This window comes from Ovis aries, chromosome 22 (genome assembly GCF_016772045.2).
Source record: "Ovis aries strain OAR_USU_Benz2616 breed Rambouillet chromosome 22, ARS-UI_Ramb_v3.0, whole genome shotgun sequence".
NCBI lineage: Eukaryota > Metazoa > Chordata > Mammalia > Artiodactyla > Bovidae > Ovis > Ovis aries.
Genome location: NC_056075.1, coordinates 22,354,550 through 22,371,640, shown reverse-complemented (window position 1 = coordinate 22,371,640; position 17,091 = coordinate 22,354,550). Strand labels below are relative to the sequence as shown.

Genomic DNA, 17,091 nt, shown 5'->3' with positions numbered 1-17,091 from the left:
TTTAATTTATTTATTTATATGGTTGCATTAATATCTGTTGTCTTGCCTTTTTTCCCCCCTCTTTTTCTTCTATTTATTTTTTCCTTTTTCTGCTTTTGTTTGGATTAACTGAGTATTTTTTATGATTCCATTTTATGTCCAATATTGACTTATCTCTACCCCTTAGTTTTATTATTTTAGTCATTGCTCTAGGTTTTCAAACATGCATTTTTAACTTACTACAGTATACCTTCAAAATTTGTTATGTGACTTCATGTAATGTGTAATAACCTTACAATAGTGTGTTTCCATTTGCCCCACTCCTGGTCTTTGTACTACTATTGTCAAACATTTTTCTTCTAGGCTTCTTATAAATTTCACATTCCATTATTACTATTTTTTGATTTGATGAGTCAATTATCTTTTTTCCTAGTTTTCAAATTTATGTGAAAATATTTTATACTTTATCCATGTATTTACCATTTCCACTATGTTTTATTCCTATTGAAAGATCCAGATAATGTAACTTTCCTTCTACCAGAGAGCTTTTGTTAACATCTCTTCTAATTGTAGGACTGTTAACAACACATTCTCTCAGATTGTTTGTTTGAAAAGGTCTTTATTTCACTCTCATTTCAGAAAGATGTTTTTGCTGGATATAGAATTCTAGGCTAACTTTTTTTTTTCTTTTGACACAGATATCATTCCATTGTTTTCTGGCTTGTATAGTTTCTGACAAGTGTGAATTTTTATCTTTGCTCCTTTGTACATGTTTTTCCCCTGTCAAGCTGCTTTTAATATTCTTTCTTAAACATTGGTTTTCAGCAGTTTTATTGTGATGTGCTTATACCTTCCGTTTCGTTCCTTATGATGTTCATGGTTGTCTTTAAGCACTTGAATATATTTATAATAGCTCTTTAAATGTCCTTGCTAATTTCATCATCTCTTTCATTTCTGGGTCTCTTTCTGTTCACTGATGTTCCTCTGGGTTATGAGTTACATTTTCTTGCTTCTTGACATGTCTGATAATTTTTTACTGGATATTGGGCATTGTGAATATTATATAGTTGAATGCTGGATTTTGTTGTTTCTCTTTATTAAATAGTGTCAGACTTCATTGGGGAACGTAAGGAAATTAGTTGTGGAGCAGCAGTTTCCTTTTTATAACATTGTACAGGGAGGCAGTGACCATAACCATCCCAAAGAAAAGGAAATGCAGGAAGGCAAAGTGGTTGTTTGAGGAGGCTTTACAAATAGCTGAGGAAATAAGAGAAGCAAAAGGCAGGGGAGAATGGGAAAGATATACCCAACTGAATCCAGAGTTCCAAGAATAGCAAGAAGAGATAAGAAGGCCTTATTAAATGGACAATGCAAAGAAATAGAGGAAAACAATAGAATGGGTAAGACTAGAGATCTCTTCAAGAAAATTGGAGAGGGACTTCCCTGGTGGTCCAGGGCTAGGACTCTGAGCTCCCAATGCAGGGGACCCTGGTATGATCTGTGGTCAGGGAATTAGATCCCACATGTACAGCCAAATAAATTTTTTTTTTAATGAAAATTGGAGATATCAAGGGAACATTTCATGCAAGGATGGGCATGATAAAGAAAATGTAAGGACCTAACAGAAACAGAAGAGATTAAGAAGTTCTTTGTATAAGAACTATACAAAAAGGTTTTAATGACCCAGATAATCACTCACCAAGAGCCAGACAAATCAAGTGGGCCTTAGGAAGCATTACTACGAACAAAGCCAGCAGAGGTGACAGACTTCCAGCTGAACTATTTAAAATTCTAAAAGATGGTGCTGTTAAAGTGCTGCACTCAGTATGTCAGCAAATTTGAAAAACTCAGCCATGGCTATAGAACTGGAAAAGGTCAGTTTTCATTCCAGTCCCAAAGAAAGGCAATGCCAAAGGATGTGTACACTACTGTACAGTTGTGCTCATTTCACATGCTAGCAAGGTTATGCTCAAAATCCTTCAAGATAGACTTCAACAGTATGTGAACTGAGAACTTCCAGATGTTACAAGCTGGGTTTTGAAGCAGCAGAGGAACCAGCATCAAATTGCCAACATTTGTTGAATCATGGAGAACACAATGGAGTTCCAGAAAAACATCTATTTCTGCTTCACTGACTGTACTTTGACTGTGTGGATCACAACAAACTGTGAAAAATTCATAAAGAGATGGGAATACCAGACCACCTTACCTGCCTCCTGAGAAATCTGTTCACACGTCAAGAAGCAACAGTTAGAACCTCACATGGAACAACTGACTGGTTCAAAATTGAGAAAGGAGTCCGACAAGGCTGTATATTGTCACCCTATTTATTTAACATCTGTGCAGAGTACATCATACAAAATGCTAGTCTGGATGAATCACAAGCTGGAAGCAAGATTGCTGGGAGAAATATCAGCAACCTCAGATATGCAGATGACACCACTCTAATGGCAGAAAGTGAAGAGGAACTAAAGAACCTCATGATGAGGAAAGAGGAGAGTGAAAAAGCTGGCTTAAAACTCAACATTAAACAACCTAAGATTATCTGATCCCATCACTTCATGGAAAATAAAAGGGGAAAAAGTGGAAGCAGTGATAGACTTTATTTTCTTGTGCTCCAAAATCTCAGCAGATGGTGACTGTAGCCATGAAATTAAAAGACTTGCTCCTTGGAAGGAAACCTATGACAAACCTTGGACAGCGTATTAAAAAGCAGAGATATCACTTTGCTGACAAAGGTTCATATAGTTAAAACTATGGTTTTTCCAGGAGTCATGTACAGATGTGAGAGTTGGACCATAAACCATAAAGAAGGCTGAACACCGAAGAATTTATAATTTTGAATTTTGGTCCTGGAGGAGACTCTTGAGAGTCCCTTGAACTGCAGGGAGATCAAACCAGTCAGTCCTAAAGGAAATCAACCCTCAATATTCGTGGGAAGAACTGTTGCTGAAGCTGAAGCTCAGTACTTTGGCCACCTGATGTGAAGAGCCAGCTCATTGGAAAAGACCCTGATGCTGGGAAAGATTGAAGGCAAAAGGAGAAGGGAGCAACAGAGGATGAGATGGTTAGATAGCATCACCATCTCAATGGACATGAAGTAGAGCAAGCTCTGGGAGATAGTGGAGGACAGGAGGAGCCTGGTGTGCTGCAGTCCATGGAGTCACAGCATTGAATACAACTTAGCAACAGAACAATATCCTTTGAAACTTCTTTTTTTTTCATGTAGTGATCTTTCTTTTCCAGTGTTATTGAGCTATAACTGACATATACCACTATTTAAGTTTACCACAGTAAGTGTAGTTAACATCAGTCACCTCCTATAGATGCAAAGGCAACAGGAGGGTGGGGTGGTCCTTGGGATGAGAACTCAGGATGTACTGTCTCAGTAACTTCTAAATATACCATGTGTGCTGTACTAAGTCATTTCAGTTGTGTCTAACTCTTTGTGACCCTATGGATCACACAAGGCTCCCCTGTCAATGGGATTCTCCTGGCAAGAATACTGGAGTGGGTTGCTGTGCCCTCCTCCAGCGGATCTTCCCGACCCAGGATCAAACCTGCGTCTCTAAAGTCTCCTTCATTGGCAGGCAGGCTCTTTACCACTAGTGCTACCTGGGAAGCCCAAATATACTAAGGAGCAGTGTTAACTATAGTCATCGTGTAGTATGTTACACCCCCAGTACTCATTTATCTTATAATTGGAAATTTGTACCTTTTGACCACCATGTATGAAACTCCTTATCTTTATTAAGATAGGTTTAGAGTGACTTTTAATTCTGTGTGTGTGTGTGTGTGTGTGTGTGACTCTCTCAGCTGTGTCTGACTCTGTGCAACCCCATGGACTCCTCTGTCCATGGGATTTCCCAGGTAAGAGTACTGGAGTGTGTTGCCATTCTCTTATCCAGGGGATCTTCCAGGGATCGAACCCTGCGTGTCCTACATTGCAGGCAGACTCTTTATCATCTGAGCCACCAGGGAAGCCCCCAAGTTTAGTTCTCCTGTGAAGGTGTTAGTGTTCTGGTGCCTCCTTTGAATGCCCTGCACATTCAACAGGTACATTTCATTCTGGTTGGTCAAAATTCATATACCTCCCAGTCCTGTGTGAGCTCTGGGAATTGTTCAGCTTACAGATCCTCAGTCATTTTTCTGTGGAAACTGGTTGAATTTTACGCTAGAAGTGTGATTCTTAGTGTTCAGCAACAGAGTCAGTGGGAACCGTACATAAATTTCTAAAACCTTTTTCTTTGCTGAACTCCTTCCTTTCTGGTAACATGCCTCACAAATGCCAGCCACCTCTGCCTTTCCAAACTTTAGTGTATCTCCTTAGCCCAGCAAGATTTTCGTGCTGACCTTATATTTTCTTTCTCTCAGGATTCCTGTCCTGCACTGCATTTTATACAATGTATAAAAAGAATTATTTCTTCTCTAGCTTTCAGTTATTCCATTATAAATGAAAGTGGAAGTATTGAGCTATTTCAAAATATTAGAGTATACCCTGAGTTAACCTACCCAGCTAAATTTTTAAAATTTCATTTATTTTTCAGAGAACCACTACTTAAATTAACTGTTCATATGCATTGTCCATTTTACTTCATTTTCTTTCTTCCTTCCTCTTTTTTTCTGTTATGAGAGAAGAGTCTTGAATGGATTTTGGAAACAAGATGTTATAGTAAGCATTTTCATATATTTTTAAAGATAATACACTAAAGATCTCTCTTTCCTTTCCCCATATTTTCCTTCTATTCTTGGGCCCAGGTCCAGCCTTTACATTGATCATTTACAAAGGTTCTATCCTCAAGTCTCTCAGAACAGCAAGAATTGAAACTGAGAGCTCTTGGATGGCTGATATTTCATCTGATAGTTAACTACCATGAATCTTTTAGGCTATGTACATCTCAACATGAACCAAGCATTGTCCTGTATAAGAGGTTAAGTAGATGGCATCCAAAGGAAGCTAACAGTTTTCTCTGGGTACTAGTTAGTGTTGGAGTTCATGGATCTAATTGTTTCTTCTCCTTGTCTTCTGAGATGCAAACCTGTTAGTTACTTTTGCAAATAAGTGCTAAATATAGTTCAGCAAGACTTTGAACTTGGCTATTCAAAGATCACTTTGTGTGTCTGCTTAGATTATTTTGGACAGTTATCTAATGAGTACACTGCGCAGTTTAGCTGGATTGTGCAGCTGAAATTTGTTGCTAAATTGAATGCACCTCAAAGGGGCATCTCAGAATGGATCAAACCTGATTTCCAAAAAAATTGAACCTGTGGATTATGTGGAGAGTAAAGTAAAATCCTTTCCCACCGTTTCAACCTTTTGCTCATCTTTTGTGCAGGATTTACTTTTTTCAGCATCTGGGCAGAGCCTGCCCTTCAAATAATAGACCCTGAATGGAGCCTAAGCTGTCAGGGCCAGAGTCACAGACCTGTCAACTAATGGCCCTCCTGAGCTGCTGTCCCAGGGGCCCTGCCACAGTGGTGAGAATTTTGCAGTCTGAATTAGCTGAGTAGGATTACATGGTAGGCAAAAGAGAAGAGACATTGGATTTCTTAATTTTCCCTGTCTTAAAAGGTATGCTATTTCAATCAGGCTGCCCATTCATTGATCGGTTAGTCAGCTGACTCCAAACCACTTATAGTTCTGTTGGCTCAACTGTTTCTGTGCCTGTATATGTAAGTGTGCCCTTCAGTGGTGGTTTATCTTGATTCCTTATTGCTTGTTAGCTCCTTAAAGGTAGCACTTGGGCCTTAGAAGTATGTCAGAGCACTGTGAACAGTGTGCTGGCAGGGTGCACTGTCTAATTCTAATCTTCTCACGTGACTTTCTCTTTGTTCTTTTATGGCTTTTCCCTTGTGGCTAATGGGATCTAAGTTCCCTGACCAGGGATTGAATCCAGGCCACAGCAATGAAAGCTGAATCCTAACCACTAGACCACCAGAGAATTCCCCTATGATGTGACCTTGATGAGAGACCTGAGTGTTACTAAATTAGTACACAAGCATGTTGAGTGTTTGTTCCTCAAGACTGTATTAGGGATTGTGGAAAATCTGTAATGTTGCACTGGGTCCTTTCCTTCAGGGTGCTAAGAATCCAGCTATGATGCAGTTTCAGTGAGGAAATCAGTAGTAATAGTCCTTTCCTGCTTTACAGAAGAAATGGGACTGAAAAGTCATGTTCTCCAACCAGTGAATAAACATCTGAAGTAGAGCAAATGGGCAGAGTCCAGTGGAGAGATGGGTGGAGATTATTATGAAAATCCTCTAAAAAGCCTTAATTTTATTTCCTTCTTTTACTTACTTTATCTCTTTCAAACTATCCAGAGATTAATTTTTCTATGATTAGGGGTTCAGCAGAGTTAAAGCAGGACTGCATGAAAATGAAAACAGAGTGGTTACAGTCTTTTTGGAAGAATGGAAAATTGGTCTTAAAGTAGGATCATTCATTGTAGAGGGATTCACCGTATCCTTTTAACACCCCACCCCAAGCCTGGAAACCGTCTGGTGGCTGCAGCCAAAAAAGCCCAGTTAAACTCTAGAGATCAGGAATTCCCTGGCAGTCTAGGGGTTAGGAGTTTGTACTCTCACTGCCAAGAGCCTGGGTGCAGTCCCTGGTTGGAGAACTAAGATCCCACAAGCCGTGCAGTGTGGCAAACAATGAATAAAATGATAATAATAAAAAAACATTGAAGACCTTTGAATTTTAAACTTCTAAATGAGCATTGAGTAATTAGAATAGCAACCAAAGCCAGACTTTGCTAATAATGAATTTGGGGTAGTCTGTAAAGTTTTGTTGGTGGTTTACATTATCAACAGGGACTTCAGCCGCTGAGCTGGGTCTTCAGCTGCTGTGGGTGCAAACTGACAAGATGTGGAGCCCTGAGGACATGGCAGTCATTAAAGCTCAGACATCAAACCAGGCCTTCACCAGGTCACATTCCCAGCGCTGCACATGTCATGCTTCCCACTTCTTAGCAGTGAGTTTGAGATCCTTGAATCTTTATTCTCTGAAAGATCACTTAGCCTGTAAACTCAACAACGTACCCCAGGCTAGACTAGCCTGCTAGTGCAGGAGGAGCAGTGGATAGGGAGTCAGGAAACTTTGCTGTGTAATCCCAGCTTTGTGTCTTGGGGCATTGCACAGTCTTTCAAGATGTCTGTTTTCTTCATCTGTGACATGAGGGCCATGTACTCGGTAGTTGGGTGATTTCAAAGGTTCCTTCCAGAACTATTATTTTTATGATTTTCTCTCAATGGTAACACTTTGGTAGAAAGAGTTATGGTTGCCTTTCATGTCACAATCCTCAGGTATTCATGCAATTTCCAGACCCTCCTGGCCACCATTTAACCACCTGATTATCTTAATATGAATGTATCAGATACTTTCTTTTTCCAGTTTTCTTCTTTGTTTCCATCTCAGTAGCCTTCATTCATTTAGCACCCTTGCTAGATCCTATCACTTAAATATTTTAGTGTTTATTTATATATTATCACTTATCTTCATAGTATTGTAAGAAAATATTATAATGGTAACTATTTTACAGACAAAGAAACTAAAGCTCAGACAGGTCAAGGTTATATAACTAACTAGTAAATTAAGGTGTCAAGATTTGAACCCAGACTTTCCTGATTCCGTAGCCTCTTTGTGTTACACCCCACTGCAGTCTTGATAGGTTCCGTGTTTATTTCCTATTCTATAAGACTTTACTATTCTATTTACTATTCTATAAGTAGGTTTCTCTACTGGTATCTTGTGGTGTCATCCTCATTTGGCAGCCTGGTCTCTAAGGAAGGCCATACATGTTGCCCTGGCTGGAGTGGGCTAGTATCAGACTTCTGTACTTTCCCCAAATAGGTTATATACTTTAGATGTCATTTCAAATTGAGAAGAAGGTAATGAACACAAATTTGCTGTCAGGTCACATTCTATTACTTAGTTGTCCCCTCATTCTCATTCTCCCAGGAATTCAGTCCAGCACAGATTTGGACTGAATCTCTGAACTGTCTTCAGAGCCCAGGAAGTACCTACTCCTATTTCAAACTGTCCCACCAGAGACCAGGCAGTTTTTCAGGCACAAGGTAAAGCCCTCTAACATCAGGACTAGATAGCCATTGCCAGGAACTTTTCTAGCTTGGCGATCCTCCTTTGCTGCTATCTTCAGGTAAGACTTATTTCCCATTTCAAAGGTCTTGCTAAAAAATAAAAAGGTGGGGCACAGGATACTGAATAGTCTTTCAGGAATACCTATTATGTGTGCTAGAGGAAGAGGGTGTTTGTATGTGTGTGTGTGCCTGAAACCTCATCAACAATTTTGAACTAAATTTTTACTCTGGGAACTTGTTGCTCCCTGATGTGGTCAAGAGCCTCCCAACTTGTATCATGCGAGGCCAGGCCTCTGCTCAACTGCTCTTTAGTATAACCTGTATCTGCCTGAACTACTAAGATTACTAAGGTTGGCGGTGGGTACTGGGCATTTTCTGACTTCTGGTTGATGCATTGTCAGTTATACTCAGGACATGGGGTCATTATGGGAAGCCTGCTTTTCTATTGTATAGAGAATACTCTTCACCAGTATGTGCCATAAGCTAATGAAGATGTGTAAGGTTCCAGCTCCTTGTTTATGGTTAGAACTACCTGGGGATAAGCAGAACTACCAAATGGCCTGTTGTCACCAGAGGAGGCTTTCATCATAAAATTAGTAACCTTTTATTGCTTGTTATTAATGTGCCAGGCATTGGACAATCTTACCTTATATCATCCTCTATGAGGAAGATAGTGTTATCCTTTTACAAATAAGAAAACTGAGGTTCAGAGATTAAGTAGTGTGTATATGTTTATAGAGCTACCTGTGGTTGATCTGGGTGTAAAATTCAGGTCTTCCTAACCTCAAAGCCTATGTCTCCTCCAGAGAGTTTAGGTCCTCTCCCTCACTAATTTATTCTTCCCTCACCTGAGGAAGAGTGTTTCAAGATATCTAATGAGATTTTTGAAACTGAGGTCATTTATGCCTTCCACTTAAATCCAGAAGATGTTCCTTCATGATGAAGAGTCATTTATGCACATAAGATCTTTGGGACAATTTGAAATAGGAGTAGGTACTTCCTGGGCTCGGAAGCCAGTCCAGGAACTATCCAGGTTGCTGTATAGCCATTGGGATGATAATGTTTCCATCAGTCATATGTTACTTTCAGGAACTCAGAACTTTTATTCCCATGTCATGTTTGGAAGGTGAATTCAACTTCCACCTTTCAGAGACAACCCCTCTTGAAGTTCTACCTCAAAGAGGTTAGGTGATTGTCTGAGTTTCCACAGTAAGAGTGAAACTCCCAATTCAGTTTTCTATCAGACCTTTTTACCAGGACCCAGGTTCCCGTGGACTAAGCATCACAGGTGGGGGAATAAGGACTCCTTAGAGAGCATGTGGCTAATAGGTGATTTACTGCCTTGAGAGCTATGTTGAACTGAGGTGGTGGACAGGGTTCTAGGAAGCCCACAAGCCCAACAACTGGTGAACAAAGGTGGCTCTGTTAGGGTATAGACTCCATCTAGGAAGGGCCTTTGAAGTTGCCAGGAAGCCAGAAATTGATTTTTTTTTTAATGTTGAGATGGCAAATTATAACAAAGCCTAAGGCCTTTAGGCATAAGGGCTCTGGGAAATTGTCCTCTGTGTAACTACCGCCTTCGCCACATCTCAGGCCAGTGTTGAGGGTGAGGCCCAAATGGGACATGTTCCTAAAGTCTTGCCAAGGGGACTGACAAATAGAAGCAAAGAAATCAGTCTCTCCTAGGGTCTGTGGGACATAGTTTGGCAAAGTGACCTTGAAGATGGGGATGTCTGGAGGAAAAGAGCCTGAATCTGGACCAGAGCTCTGACCTGATTGTCCTTCCCAAACTCAGGAACACAAGCCTGTGTTATCCATCCTTCCCCTCCCCTCATGGATTCTTGGCAGGCAGATACATTTGCCACCAGGTGCAATCTGCCCTGAAATAAGACTGAATTGGTGAAGGGAACAGCCCAGAGGCACCTTTGTATCCCTCAGGAATGCATTCTCAGCTCCTCTGATCAGTCCTGACTCTAGCTCACTCCCTTCAGCCCTGCCTTCTGTTGGAGCTCACCCTACCTTATCATACTCATTCCTCGCAAGACTCCCGGCTGAGCTGGGAGCTCTCCATGACATCATACACTTCCCTGTCAGGTCAGACTGAATTGCAAAATAGCTATTGGCCAGATTGTCAGAGTGAAAATTTAGTCCCTCTCCTGGTCTCTCCTTTCTACCCAGCTCACTTTTAAGTTAATGGAGAAGATCTACATCTTCTGATGTAACTAATCATTGTATAACCCAAACCTGATTATCTTTAAGCTGGCAAGGTAGTATTACACTCTCTAAATACTAGTCTGATCTTGCTAATAATGGACATGATATATCCAAAATAGTTTTTGTTACAGGGAGTAGCAGGAACCTGGGCATGGTCACAATGTAACTAACTATCCTTGCCTTTGATTCATGGTCTAATAAGCCAGACTCACATCAGAACTGGCTTTGGTAATCCTTTCCTTCTGGAACCACAGAGATCCAAGGTTCCTGGAGTTAGCGGAAGTCTGAGTCCACCAAAGAGACATAGTAGGGGCGGACCCCTCCTCAGAACAGAAGAGAATGAGATTAACTGTAGCTTAGTCTAGAAATGTCTCCTACACTCCAAGGCTGGGATGCTCAAAAGTTCCATCCAGGCAATGGATAAGAAGACTGAGTTGGCATTGAGAGATGAAAACAAGTGGCAGATGGTGCTGAGGAACATCCCGGGACTAAAGAAATGTGGTTCCCAGAAAGGGAAGAGGAGAGATATTGGCAAAGTCTTACTCAGCAACTGTGACAGCCTGGCCAGAGAAAGCTGCACGATACAGCTGAGAATGCATCTGTGGTATCAGGGATACTGAGGGGCTCAGAAACTCACTGTTCTGTCGCCTCTTCTCATCTCCTTTACCATACTCACAGTAAATGGCCCTGAAAACCAGGCTGGACCGGTCAGGAAAGGCAGGGGATGGAAGAAAGTAGAAAGTGGTCCCAGCTACTGTATAGCATAGAGAACTCTACTTAGTATCTTATAATATCCTATAATGCAAGAGAATGTAAAAAAAAAATACACACACACACACACACACATATATATATATATATGTATGTATGTATGAATGTATGTATGTATTTTGGCCATACCACATGGCTTGTAGGATCTTAATTCCACACCAGGGATTGAACCCATGCCGCCAACAGTGAAAGTGTGGAGTTCTAAACACTGGGCCACTGGGAAATTCCCTATATATTTTATGTATATGCATAACTGATTCACTGTGCTGTATACCTGAAAGTAACACACCACTGTAAATCAACTATTTCAATACAAATTTTTTAAAAAGTCCCAGAAACCTGAGGAATTGCCATGGCCAGGCTTTTCTCAGTAATAAGTAGTGACAAGTCGTGACAGAGTCTCTTGGGTGTATTGTCCCAGACCGAATCCAGCCCAGTAGAGCAGCAGGAGAGGTGTGGGGACCAAGTGACCTAGGGTTTGTGTGGCCTGAGCCCCGCTGGTTCTTGCCTTCCTCAGGTGCTAGAGGTAGTGCGAGCCAACTATGACACACTCACACTGAAGCTGCAGGATGGCCTGGACCAGTACGAGCGCTACTCGGAGCAGCACAAGGAAGCCGCCTTCTTCAAAGAGCTGGTGAGTAAGCCTTGCCTCTGTCTCTGCCTGTGTCTGTGAAGGGCCCTTCCCCACCACTGGGTTTTACTGTGCAGGTGGGTACAGGCTGATGAAATAAGATTGGAGGGGCCTGATTGGATTGGGTTTGCCACTTCTGTCCCACAGCAGTCCAGGAAGGACCAGGTGGTGAGAGACGAAGATACTCACCAGGGTACTGGTGCCAGGCTGGGAAGGGTGAGAAGCCTGAGGCAGCAGTGTCCACCCCTCCTCTGCAGCCATGGAGATAGCCCTGTGCAGCTTCAGCTAGGCCTGAAGTTTGATGTGCATTCCCAGTGGCAGCTCTGGCTCATTACCCCTTAGCCTGCCAGTCCTCAGAGCAACTAATGAGAGTAATTGATTCTTCTCCTCCTTATGTAACCACTTTCCTAAATTCCTAACTGGTTCCTGGTCTGAGTGCCCTTCCAATCTAGTTCTCCAGTCTTCACTCCCTACCCATGTTCCCACTCTCCAGTTACTTAGCTTCCTGCAGCTCCTCCCTTGGCCATCTGAAGCCAGTGAACGCTGTTCTGTCTCCCTCTCCACCTCCCAGTTGACATCTCCACAGAACTGGACTACCCTGTTAGTGGTCCCTTTCCTGCCCTGCACTTAGAAGTTGCCCTCAGGAAAAGCCCAGTCTCCCTGTATACTCTGGTCTGGGGTCTGAGACCTGGGCACACAGGCCTCTGTACCTACTTCCCATGTCCTCAGACCTCCCACTGCCAGGGCAGAATTTGCATCAGCCCAGCTTTTTACTTACCCATGCCTAGTCCGTGATGAAGGTGCTAGACTTTAGATCGTATGTCTTGTGCTAAACCCAGCCCAGCTCTGACCCCAACATGCCATTCCTGGGATTTGGGCCTTCCCCAGGGTGAGGCATGTATACTCTGAGCTAAGATAGTGGGGAGCAGGGAAGCCACTAGTGTAAGGAGATAGCAGAATACAGTACTTTTATGGGGTGGTCAGCAAGGGGTCAGGTCTTAAGAGATTAAGTTACTGGGAGCTGAAGAGGACTGAGGAGGAGAAACATCAAAAGCTGTCTTGAGGCTTTGGGGTACTAGTCTGTGCCTTACTTGTGTCTTCGCATAGCTGTACCACTGGCATAGGGGAGCTCAGAGAGTCTGGTTAGGTTTGGAGCTAATGAACTTGGGCTGCCTGCTGTTTGCCATGCTGGCCTTTCCTCTGCTTCCTCCCTGATGACTTCATTATGTTTCCCATAGCACAGCAGAGATGGAAGAAAAGCTCCCTGGGCTTTGGGGCCTAAGACAGATACATGTTCTTTGTCTCCTTCCTCCCCAGCTTTGTCTCTAGGTCAGTGTTCACATCTATTTCCAATGAATGAATCCATCTGCTGATTACTCTTAGAACCCACTCAGAGTAGGGAGTTCAGCCCTCCAACTCCTTTCCCCTGCTAACACAGACAGGACTTCCTGAAAGGTTCTCAGTCTCTGGGTAGAAAGCCATCAGTAGAGAGAAGGTGGTGAAAATACAACCAGACTTTCCTCTAGAGTGGGCAGGCATCTTTGGGGTATGGAGAGTGCTGGCCTAGGAGCTAAGAAATCTAGGTCCTGCTCCCACAGCTGGGACTTGCTGGCTGTGTGACCTGTTCCTGGCTGTTGGCCTCTTTGGGTTGTACTCCTGCCATCTGTGCCAGACAAGGGCTGCATCTCCAAATGTCCTTTCCAATCAGAAAAGTAGATGTATACAGAAGGACGTTGAGGAGATGTGAAAAAGGCCCACAGAGAGGGAGCTCCAGAGCAGGAGTTCTCTGGCCTCAGTTTCTCCTCCTCCATTAGACCACTGACCAGACCAGTCCCCCTCAGCCTAGCCAAGGCAAGGCCAGAGGCTTGACCTCGGCACTTCTTCGCTGTCTCTGCTTGTCTCTGCCTCATCAGGTGCTCAGATGCTCTTCTCAACATCCACTCGAATTCTTTCTCTCAGCCTCTCTTTTCTTCCTGCCATCACAGAATTGTTCGCTCATTTACCTGCAGGGATGATAGATGCTAAGAGTTCATTTCCTGAGAGAGAAATTTCTAGCACTGCATCTTGGCCTTGTGCTTCAGGCACTGCCTCTACTGTTTGTAATGGACTTTCCCCTGTTTTTTCTCTGCCTGTGCCTTCTCACCTCCCCTCACCTTTTCCCAGGTTCGATCCATTAGCACCAACGTCCGGAGGAACCTGGCCTTCCACACACTCAGCCAGGAAGTCCTGCTCAAGGAATTCTCTACTATCTCCTGAAGCTGTCACGCATACCTGAGCAGCCACTGACTGCCCTTACCCATGAGGCTTCTGGGCTGGAGGGCGGGCCAGGGGCAAGGGCCTGTTCCCAAGGTTGGAGAAAAACACAGACACAAGTTCTATCAGTGGAGGCCGCGCTTCACTGGAGCTTGGACAGCAGGGGCCAGGATGGGCAAGCAGAGATAATCTTATTTGGGGAAGGGATGGGTAGCCACAGGGAGACACCTCCAGAAATGTGGGGATTTCTGGGGTGGGCTTTCTGTACAACCCCTCATATTTCCAATTGAGATTACAAGTTATGGCTGCTAACTGTCAGGAGCTGTTGGGCAAGCCTCAGGGTGATGCCCACATCCATGGGGTCAGTGGCTCACCTAGGCTTCTGAAAACAGACTAACTCTCAGATGTAGGTAGAGCCAGTTCTGCTTCCTTTGAGCCCAGGGCTGAGCTGGACCTGAAATCTGTGTCCCATGCCCCACTGGCACTTTGTCCAGTCATTAGGACCCTTAGCTCAGGCCTTGGGTGGGGTAGTTATGGGGTACCTTCTTTCTGTTTTCTGAATCCAGAGCTGACTCCTCTGCTGTCTGGCCACCACTTTCTGTATTTGATTCCTGCCTTCCAGTCCATTGACTCTTCAGCACTACAGGGTCACAATCTTAGCTTTTCATTTTCAATCTGGTTTAAACTGTCTTTAGGGTATGTGTGTGAAATAAACATTGACAGGTTTTCTGAAGCCCTCAGGTGCCTACTTTGCTGGTTCCCTTTCCAGCAGTTTCCCCACCTCCTTAGCCACCCCCTCCTCTGGGAGCCTCTCTTGCCTCTACTGAGCTCCCCTCCACGTGTTCCACCCCCTCACCCGGCTGTTGTTTACATCCAGCCTGTCTGAGAATTTCCTCTGGGGAGGAATCTGTTCCTGCGGTGGTCTGGTACCTGCAAGGGAGAGAGCTTGCCAGGGCCAGGCTCTGGAACAAGCCAGGTGAGCATCATGGAGAGGCTGACCTTTGGAAAGCTGGCCTGTGTTTCCTCCTCTGGACAGCCTCCATGGGACTACTGCTGTAGGCTTTCCCTGCCCCACAGCTGCCTTTGAAGTAGCTGCTCCTCTGAGACCCTCCCTTTCTAAAGCACTTTTTAAAGCCATCAGGGTGGTAGGGAGCAAGCAGCATAGAAAGAATCTAGAAGTAAATGCCAGAATCCAGCCGGGAGAGCAGGTCTGGGACCTCCCAGGCTACTCTTCCACTTCAGGTATCTTTGGGATACTTGCCCTTCCTGGGAACCAGAGTTCCAGCTCCAACACTGAGCAAGTTCCGGAGAATCCACATCGTGCTGCCATGTATAATTGTAGATTCTTAAGATATCAGGGGCTGGGTCATCTCTGATGACTAGATGGATAGTTCAGCCTGGGGCATTTAGTGTTTTCCACATTGATGAACCTCAGAGGAGCAGGAGCTGGAAGATGATGGCAAGTTGAAGTTATTAAAAATTGATTTGTATGGGACAGACTTTCTAGTGTCTTTTCTACTTCTCCTTAATCTCTGTTACTCAGAACTCCCTCAATGACAGAGTTAAGGTAATCTCCCAGGTGCTGGTCTCATCTGGCTAGGGCGCCCCTTATAGGCTCTGTTCCTCAGTCTCCTAGTCTTAGTGGAAGCCAGTTCCGTTCAGAAGTTGTAGCCTCCATTGCCTTTTGAGTGGAAGGAGGAAGAGAATCCCTCTACCTCCACATGTGGTGTTAAGGAGGTGAACCAGCCTATTTGGGCTGCATCTGGATTCCTTTCAGGCTTCCCTGTGAAGTGAATAAAGGCAGGTCCAGGGCATGGGGCAATAAACAGAGCACTTCTTGCCCTCCATTTTAAGGACCCATCTCTTGGCCCATTTAAATATGCCTATGCTCAGAACTCCACATAAGAGTTCCATCTTTTCCTGGAATTTAACCCCCAAAGGAACTGCCTATGCCCTGTCCTTGCACCCATGTCTGTACCAGGTCTGTGGCAGACCCTCCAGAGCCAGGGGAAAGCCAGGAGTTGGGCATTGCTCCCAAAATAATCCTTCCTTCAGCTACTTGTCCCTTTCTCATGCCGGAACTCTCACCACAATTCCTGCTGGGTTAATTGAATCAAGTGCTTGGAAATTAATCCAATTGAAAAGATTAAATGTGCTGGGGTCACTTCAGCTGAAGCTTTCTGGCTCAGCAGGTTACTCCTCTGGGGGAGCGATTGGGTAGGCAGGATTACCTGGGACACTGCCACCATGCCATGAAGACACATCAGACATTGCCCCCCACCAGTTCTCATGGCATTTGGGCGGTTCATGGGGTTGGAGTCCAGGAAGCATTGTGGGGAAGGTCAGACAAGTAGGCTCAGCCAGTCAGTCACCATTACTGGGAGCTGGAGATAGCCCAGCCCTATGCCTGCCCCTTGCTTTAGAAAAGGAGCTAATCTAAGGGAAGGAGCCTCATAACAAGGACATTGCTCCCCACCTTTGCCTGCATCCCCAGGCCCCTTAATTATTTCCCAGATCCTCTGGAAATCAGAGGGAATCTAGGACAGGGCAGGTGATGGAATAGAGCAGGGTAGGAAAGTTGAAAGAGAAAAAAGGAACAAAAGAGCAAGAAAGTCTTGAGAAACTGACCTGGTTCAGTCTTTATTTTCTTTTTCTTCCCAATTGGCTAGCAGAGGTCATTAGATCATGGAAGAAGGCACCCTGAGAGCAAGTAGGGCCCAGAGACCGGGTTCTGCAGTGGGTGAGGGTAGGGGTCCTTATGAGAGAAAACTATAGTCCACTGGCCTGAGATGAGCCTGCCTTAAAGGCTGGCTGACCTTTATATTCCTATTCCCCCTTAAAGCGGGCTGGGCAGTGGTGGGGGCCACAGAGACTCACACATCGGCAGAGAACCACAGAGAAAATAGGGGCTGGCCAGTGCTGAGGGTAGGAGCAGGAGTGCTGAAAATCGGCCGGGGAATCCTCACAGTGGGGCCTTTCTGGCCCTGCACCCTCCTCCACCCTCAAGACCCGGGGGTTCAGGTTTAGTGGGTAGTGTTGCCAGAGAGCTGGTCTCCTTCCCCACACTTCTCTGCTCACCCTTTCACCGGGTGCCTCCTCCGAGCTGCAAAGAGGAGGGGGCGGGGGTAGGGGGAACCAATCCC

General features: G+C 44.3%; 1 protein-coding gene across 7 annotated transcripts in view; it reads left to right on the top strand.

Annotated features, from left to right (window-relative positions):
* Nucleotides 1-15,443, top strand: part of ARMH3 (armadillo like helical domain containing 3) — a 166,935-nt gene extending 151,492 nt beyond the window's left edge. For all 7 annotated transcript variants that reach the window (XM_004020136.5, XM_012102828.4, XM_027960466.2 and 4 more), the window contains 2 exons: nucleotides 11,582-11,698; nucleotides 13,859-15,443. In XM_004020136.5, the coding sequence (XP_004020185.1) occupies nucleotides 11,582-11,698; nucleotides 13,859-13,951 (210 nt within the window). In that variant the 3' untranslated portion in view covers nucleotides 13,952-15,443. The remainder of the gene's footprint in view (nucleotides 1-11,581; nucleotides 11,699-13,858) is intronic.
* Nucleotides 15,444-17,091: the final 1,648 nt, after the last annotated feature.